The sequence below is a fragment of the Pinus tabuliformis genome, chromosome 5_1 (assembly GCF_031772625.1).
Source record: "Pinus tabuliformis cultivar Carrire ecotype Pingquan chromosome 5_1, CPIR1, whole genome shotgun sequence".
NCBI lineage: Eukaryota > Viridiplantae > Streptophyta > Pinopsida > Pinales > Pinaceae > Pinus > Pinus tabuliformis.
The window spans coordinates 387,585,653-387,594,323 of NC_142305.1; the positions used below are offsets into that span (position 1 = coordinate 387,585,653).

Genomic DNA, 8,671 nt, shown 5'->3' on the forward strand with positions numbered 1-8,671 from the left:
AGGAGATCATTTACAATGGTTTTAACAGAAAGGAAAGAGATTTAGAAATGGAAAAGGAGATCTGGCAACCTCCACCGAAAGGTTATCTGAAATGCAATATTGATGGTGCTTCAAAAAACAACCCTGGTACAGCAGGTTATGGAGGGGTGTTAAGAGATGAAGGAAATATAATCTTTGCTTTCCACTGCCATTTAGGCAGAGCCACCAATAACATGGCTGAATTAATGGCTTTGGAACAATGTCTAGAGCTTCTTATACTAAATCACAGCTCAAATGTCATTATCGAAGCTGACTCAGAGATCTCTATAAAGGCGGTGAAGAGAATCAGTTGTGGAAAAGCGCCAGAAAGGGTCTCAAAACACTGGAGACTATTACAAGTGTACCAAAGAATCCAAAAACATCTCCTGAGTCTCAGAACTGTTAGCTTCAATCATGTTCACCGGAAAGCCAATAAACTAGCGAATTTATTGGCCAACCAAGGAGTGATTAATTCGGAAAGCAGGATTGAGATGAAGTGGCTGGAGGCACCGCAGAGCAGATTAAAGGCTCTCTGCAATGAACAAGCGGTAGAGGACAGAGAAATTTTTAGACATTGGGCAAGAAGGGAAGGCACAGAATGAAGCTCAGTATGCAGATTCGAACACAGTTCCGTGGTTGGTACCTTGAAGAAGGTCAAACTCTGATTGGTTTCATTAGCCTCTGTGGTAAGTTAACCAGTCTCGTTTTCCTTCATATTGCTACACAAGGTTTTTACGTTCAGTCAGCGGTTGCATCAGTTGAGAGTCCAGAAGTAAGCTATCAAGGGAAGAACGATTGGATCCTCCCGACGAAGGAAATTCTCATATTTTCCTATTTCAGGCTGGCTATCCAGGCTTTAAAGCGGTTTCCAGGTGATCGCTATGATTTTAAGTGGTAAGTGGTTTGGGCGCTTTGAGAGCGATTCCACTAGGCTCTCGACATGTAGCAAGGGTAGGGTACGATTTACCACCCTCCATCGCGCCGTAAGGCTCGCGCATCTTGGCTTTCCGATATTTCTCCAAGCCGTTCGTTTGCGTAGCAGGATTCAACGGTCCGATTTAGTCATGCAAATTTATGGGGCCACTTGTAAGTTCAAACTTTGTAAGTTTATGTTGAAGAGACTGTGGAGTTTGACGGGGAGTTATCGATTAACCGAGAGTACCATATGTGAGAATAGAGGGTCCTTTAGTTAGTTTGGAGGGTTATATTCATGGCCGAATGGCCTGGTTATCTCCGGAGCCCGTGTTTTAGTCTGGTCTTTTGTATATATTGTAATACTTCTTTTAGTTGATGGAAATAGAAGGATTTTCACTTGCTTCAGGCAAAAAAAAAAAAAAAAAAAAAACCAAAGTTTACCTCTATAAATCTTTTAAATGCAAAATATAGAATTGATTGTGGTGAAACCTCCCCAAGTAAGACTAGCGTCATCCTTCCCAAACTCTTTTGTGCCTTAGAAACCCTAATCCCTAGCCAAGCTTCAATCTGAAGCCTATGTAAGGCCTTTTCTTATTACTGTGTTGATTTAATCATTAAGATAACCATTTCTTTGACTTCTGCATGTTTAAGTACTCCTTTATCATTGCATATCAATAAGCCCTAGCTTGTAGTAGACCTTAGCTAGTCTAGGGTTAGAAAACTTATTCCTTTATAAATAAGATTTAGGCCTATTTCATCCATCTTTAAGGCATATTTCCCTAGCCTATATCACCTTGGGATTTCTAATTAGAAAAACCTTATAAGTGAATATAGAGAAGCCTCCCTTGTGGTGAAATTCCACCAAACAATAGGAGGAAGATTAGGAGACAATGGCAATCCTTCCTCATTGTTGCCATAAGGTATGGCCCTCACCTTGTGAGTCCACTCACAGAGCCTGCTAGATTTTCCAGCAAAAATGCTAAAAGGGCAACCAAGGTTGATACTGATAGATGGGATATGACAATAATAGATGTTGAGCCTACTAGTACTAATTGGGGGGTTGGTCTCCAAAAGCCATGATGACCCATCCCCCGATGCTAAACTCCTTTCCATTGTGGCTTGATGACTTTATTTCTATGCTTATTCTCAAGCCAAGGGCCATATTTACGCCTCCTTGTTACATGGATTACAATTTTCGTTTAACCTACTAGTTGTGGATAGGACTTACAGTCATTTTTGGTAAATAACCAGCGTCCCTTGTGGTGAAATTCCACCAAACAATAGGAGGAAGATTGTTGAGGAGACAATGGCAATCCTTTCTCATTGTTGCCATAAGATATGGCCCTCACCTTGTGAGTCCCCTCACAGAGCCTGCTAGATTTTCTAGCAAAAATGTTAAAAGGGCACCCCAAGGTCAACAATGATAGATGGGATATGACAATAAAAGATGTTGAGCCTACTAGTACTAATTGGTGGTTGGTCCCCAAAAGCCATGATGACCCATCGCCCGACGCTAGACTCCTTTCCATTGTGGCTTGATGACTTTATTTCTATGCTTATTCTCAAGCCAAGGGCCATATTTACGCCTCCTTGTTACATGGATTGCAATTTTCATTTAAACTACTAGTTGTGGATAGGACTTACAGCCATTTTTGGTAAATAACCAGCCTCCCTTGTGGTGAAATTCCACCAAACAATAGGAGGAATATTGTTGAGGAGACAATGGCAATCCTTCCTCATTGTTGCCATAAGATATGGTGAGGGCCCTTGCAGAGCCTGCTAGATTTTCCAAAAAAAATGCGAAAAGGGCACCCAAGGTCAACATTGATAGACGAGAGATGAAAATAATAGATGTTGAGCCTACTAGTACTAATTGGGGGTTGGTCCCCAAAAGCCATGATGACCCATCGCCCGATGCTAGACTCCTTTCCATTGTGGCTTGATGACTTTATTTCTATGCTTATTCTCAAGCCAGGGGCCATATTTACGCCTCCTTGTTACATGGATTACAATTTCCGTTTAACCTACTAGTTGTGGATAGGACTTACAGTCATTTTTGGTAAATAACCAACTTGATTGTTGGCGTTTGACAGTGCTTGTGGTGGTTGCTTCTACAACCTACTTTTCGTATAAAATGTCAACTAAGTAGATATTGTGATTATATCAATAATTAAAGGAAGCATTTTAATCTATATATATATATATATAGAGAGAGAGAGAGAGAGAGAGAGAGCTTTTTAATGCTCTATATTTGCCTTTGAAATCAAATCAACTTCAAATGCTCCATATAATGCAGTGAGGTTTGAACAAAGGAAAATGTCGTACTAAACCTAGGCAAATGGTCCCAGTAAACTAATTAAGATAGGGGTCATTATATTTGTAGCAATCAATACATCTACTTTAGCTACAAGAGATATCAAAATAAAGATTAGGCTATTCCACTCATTGATTTCTTAGTTCAAGTCAAGCACCTCATATAGAGTCATCTATAAGGGTTTTTTCTTTTTCAAGGAAAATCTCATCAAAAACTCCCTATTGCCTAGAGTATCTATATGGAGAGTGACTCAACCACCATCCAAAATAGCAAGGGGTAGCCATCCCTAAGCACTTAGCCAAATTTTCACCTATGCCCTCCACATCGACAACATGCTGTGAGTGGATGGTTCAACTAATTGAGATAACCTTTTAGACTAAAAGATGTATGTGTGTGTGTTATGCATAAAAGATACCCTTAATATCATTGCCAATCCATCTACTTATATACACCCACTACAATACTGGAGTTAAACAAAGTGATAAACCAAGTGTTTGTGTGTGTGTTATACTGATACATAAAAAAAACTCCTAATATCATTATCAATCCATCTACCTATATACAATCGGTACAACACTAAAGTTAAACAAAGTTACATATCATATTCCTTTATAAACTTAGCATCTCCAAAATACTATATATATTGTGTTTTATAAATTACAAGAATTCCATTTTTTCATTACATAGATACAATCACACCATATAAGTATTTGACAATTGCAACCAATGCAAATCATTGAGTTGTGCAATCTATACATTACACTCCCCTATGACATTATCGCCATGTTTCTTATAGAAGAATATAACTTCTTCGAGAAGATCCATCTTAGGACCAATATAATTTAAAGATGTGGTATAGGTTAAGTGGTTAAACCATTATAACCATCTCAAGGTGTTATAGATATTGTAATGTATAGATGAGATAACGGTATATGTATCGCGGGTACCCTACCTCGGGCCCCCAACAGTATACATGCTACAATATTAAAATAGCTAAAACACATGTGTCAATTACTATGTGTACTCGTATAATTTCTACAACCCTAAACATGAATCTCTCCAACAATATTACACACCATTAGTATGAGAACTTTTAAAAGAATGGGGATAGTTGATTATTTAAGAAAAAAAAATGTTTCCTTTAAATTCCATTAAAAATTCAACTTTACAAAAAAGCATCTCACAATAATAGACATCTACAAGCACAAGCAAGAAAAAAACTTAACAGCTAGAAACACAAATATTGACAAGGGCATCCCTAACTGAAGTCACTATAAACCACAAACCATCCCTTTATAGAACATCAACACCATGGAAGAGAGCAACATGGGTGTAAAGAGAAATTGTCCCCCAAAATCAATTGATATAATATGTAGAGAAGGCACACTCTCGAGGCTACAACAAATAAGAGAGCCACCCTTTACAAGGGGGATCACCAAATGAAAAAGCCAACATAAAACAATGGGTTAAGGAAAAAAACCAAACGTACCACCAAACCACACAACAATCCCAAATTTACCATGAAGCAACAAAAACCTACCTACGTCACAACATCATGCCACGACAAGAGGAAAGCACAATCCATAGTAGTTCTTTGTCCCATGAGCAATCCAACTAATGAGATCCTCTAGTCACAACGCACCCTTCAACATCTTGTTAGAGGTGGTTATGTCATAGTGATGACCACACATAGGGTCGAAATCCTGCCACAAGTTGCGAGCACAAACCCCAACTAGAAGTGAAGCCAACAACCACAAACAGAACCATACAAACAAGAGGTCCCTCCTACCTTTCGCTTGGCTCCATCCTCTCCCTCAATAGGTGACTATTTGTACCTACAAAATTCATATTCCTATCTAAGACTTATTGTAATGTTAAAACACTTTTCTATCTATCTTGTAAAAACATGTTATATGTTGAGCTCTAATTTGGCCAACTATTAATTATGATTGGCTTCTTACAACATTTTTTCCAATAGATCTCTCAAGTAAACCCCAAATAAGCCCTAGCTCTTAAAGCCTACAACCCATGAATTGGATTGAAGATGTGATTGAATGCTTGCTCAGGAATCTAATCGAATCTAGGAATTTTATAGAATTGTGTTTTCAATGAGATACCTTAAGCTACTAAATTAACTTGAATGTTTATCTATTGCTCATACTATATCAAATGCTCTATTTTAATACACAATGTTATTACACCTCAATACAATTCATAAACATTTGTTTTCCAATTGCATTAAAAGGCTATGCGAAGAAAGCCATGTCACTAAAATTTACATTCACACAATTCAAAGTATGACTAAGATGCATGTGTGCCTTGTACGGCACTTCTAATCAAACAGTTGTATCCAAAAATTCCAGCATGCTTTCCTCTTATTACAATCATGTTTTTTCCAAGTCTTCATACCTTTTTAGTGTGTATTCTCCTTAAAACAATTCCATGACGGTGCCTAAAGAATTTGTCTAAGTAAGAATCTAATATACTCTTCTATTAACCGCATCTTATGATATAAGCAAAAAGGGATTAAAAAAAATGCAAAAAACAATGGCAAATGCATTATGACATACAATAATTTTGCTAATTTGCTTTATATACAAAATATAAACTTCACAAAATAGAGAAGAATCATTCAACTTAATAATCACAACCACTAGCATAAAATACCTCGCCAGCCGATCGTTCAAAATTCAGAGAAGTGGCCTCACCTGAAAATATTTCGCCTTTCCTCTGATTATTGAGAAAGACTGCTACAGGCTGGCTGGGAATCTTGAATCGTTCAAAATTCAGAGAAGTGGCCTCACCTGAAAATATTTCGCCTTTCCTCTGATTATTGAGAAAGACTGCTACAGGCTGGCTGGGAATCTTGAAAATTATTCATGGGCCAGTGATGTGAATGATAGTTCTGGGGACCTTTTTGAACAGACTAATTTGATGTACGGAAGGCAGTCAAAAGTAGTAGACAAGCTAGGTTTTGAGGGCATTCTCAGACTTTAAAAGGAGTTATGAAGCTCGATGATGTATCTTTTGACTTCACCCTTGAAATGGCAAATATGACTATTTTTCATGGAAAATTAAAAAGCCCCTTACCGATCATGGCAGTGGCATTGAATTCCATAAAGTAATTTAGATGATATTTGACGAGAAAATTTGCAAACCTATCTTGTCCTCGGTGCTATCAAGTCGAAATGATTATACTTTACAAAACAGCTCAAGGTTCTTTAAAAATAAATACGTCCTGTTTCTACATTTAAGACTTTCATTATTGATGTTTAACAGTAAACTTAGGAAAAAGGTGACCTGATGGTTTCTGGTTGTATTTGGCGGCCAATCCAAGTGCAAGTTCAATCAATACTAGTAATGGGCCATTCATAAATGCATGCATCTAGACAGGCTAGCCAAGTATTCCATGGTTTAAGGATGTCTTTGGCAAGCCAATTAGAGTGCAAGGTTAAAAAGTGACAGGAACGTGCCATTCATAGATAGCTAGATGGACTCTGTGTATGTGTTGTCAAGACCTTCGCGTACCTTAATTATGAGCAAAATGACTAGTACCTTAACCAATTTATTCACTTATATAAATTTCTGCATAATGTATGGAACTCTCTCATTTTCGTGTAGAAACATAGGTCCTAATGTCATAAGAAACTATTGCAGAAATAAACTATTGTCAGAAGGGAAACTGTACCACTACATCCTTCATTTTTCTTTATTCTTTATATTTATACTAACCTACCCAGTATTCTGGATAACAATGGCGACATTTTTTCAAGTCACATTGACACCAACAACCAAAATGATGCCCAAAAATATTAGATTCTCACAGCACGAAGAGTGGCTTTTGATACTACTACAATAACCTGAAATACGGTGGTTCAGTTACTCGATAATGGATAAAAGCAATCTACAACATTCCATTTTAGGGGGTTGGGAGAGAAAGGACAAGTACCACTGACAATTTATGCAATTTCGCCTACCTAGTAAACATATAACAGAACCTAAACTCACCATTTGGGATATCTTTCAGAGCTGTGCCACTGCCCTGCAACATGCAATTCCACAAACCCCATAAATTTCAAAGAAAAAGGAATACCCAAAAGGTAAGTAAACAAAATAATTCTACCACCCCAGAATAACCCAAATGACTCTCTAAACAACCCACATGACCCAAAACTCTGAAAAGCAAAAGAAGCATTTATTGGCAGTTAACAGATAAAACAAATTGCCAGGCTCCAAATAACTTAAAACCAATACAGAAAAGTCAATACAATAACAAGGGTACTAAATGAACCTTTTGAATAACAACTTTTCGCGTTTTTTTACTTGTAGTGTCCGCTATAAACCGTTCCACGGACTTCTTCTCTCTAGCAGGCCTGTCACCTGCAAGAGTTATAAAGTCCTCCCTCTTGCTCGAGCTCTTCACTTCAATTGGTGTTTCTGAGCCTTTAATCTTGGGCTTTCTACCTCTTTTCTTCTTAATAACAGTCTGAATTTCAGCGGGAACCTCATTTCCCTTCTCACCACCCTCCTCTCGAGGTCTTCCTTCATTTCCCGCACTATCAGCTTTTATGCCGTCAACTACTTCTTTATGCTCGTTTTTGTCCTGAACTGTTTCTCTGCCACTCATCTTGGCTTTGAGGTAAAACAAGCATAAGGGTACTCTTCAATTCTAAAAAACGTGCAGACCCACAATCCAGGCTATTATCAGTCTTACTGCGAGCTTGCAAGCAGCAATGGCCGGAAACTTGAGCTGTGAAACCTCATAAAATTCGTAGCAAACCTCATACAAGAGCTTACATTGAATTCTGCCTTTATTGCACCACTACCCAATTCCTTATTTCGTGTGCTGAAGGCTTCACGTTTGCATGCAAGAACTAACAAACTCACTTGATGCGCGAAAGCTCTGCTATCATTCGATAAACTCAGCAATCATATTGTGTCATTTACCGCTTGTGTTTCGGATTTCACCTTTGGACTTCAATACAATTAAATTATAATTAAAAAACCCAAATCTTTATATGCCAGTTAAGCCCAATCAATGATCTCCAATGGCCAGTTAGACAATTTAGAACATCCAACCAAAGTATCTATCCAACTCAATGGTACAGTGGCAGAGCACGCCATATTAACTTGTTAAATTAAATGGCCACGAGTTCCAGCGTGATAGCCAATTAAAATGAATTCTAACTATATAGCATTGGAACCAATTAAAATGGAATTATGGTTGAAGGTATGTCTAGGGTTTGCTTACTTGTTTAGAGATTTATTGTATGAGGGCCCATTAAAACTAGTATGTTTAGGGTTTGTTTTCTGACTTGTTATTAGGAGGTTTATAAGGTAAGAACCAATTAAAGGATTTGTTTTTTGACTTGTTGAAAGAAGGATTTTTTTTTGACTTGGTGAAAGAAGGATTTTTTTTGACTA

At 37.7% G+C, this 8,671-nt stretch overlaps 1 protein-coding gene across 3 annotated transcripts in view; it reads right to left on the reverse strand.

Annotated features, from left to right (window-relative positions):
* LOC149165071 (uncharacterized) overlaps positions 1-8,234 on the reverse strand; it is an 80,215-nt gene extending 71,981 nt beyond the window's left edge. The window contains exons 1-2 of one of the 3 annotated variants that reach the window (XM_089432233.1): positions 7,539-8,228; positions 7,256-7,289 (exon numbers count right to left, since the gene is read on the reverse strand). In XM_089432233.1, coding sequence (XP_089288359.1) covers positions 7,256-7,289; positions 7,539-7,874 — 370 coding nt within the window. In that variant the 5' untranslated portion in view covers positions 7,875-8,228. Of the gene's footprint in view, positions 1-7,255; positions 7,290-7,538 lie in introns of all 3 variants that reach the window. The other 2 variants (XM_089432232.1, XM_089432234.1) reach the window with 2 other exon arrangements.
* Positions 8,235-8,671: the final 437 nt, after the last annotated feature.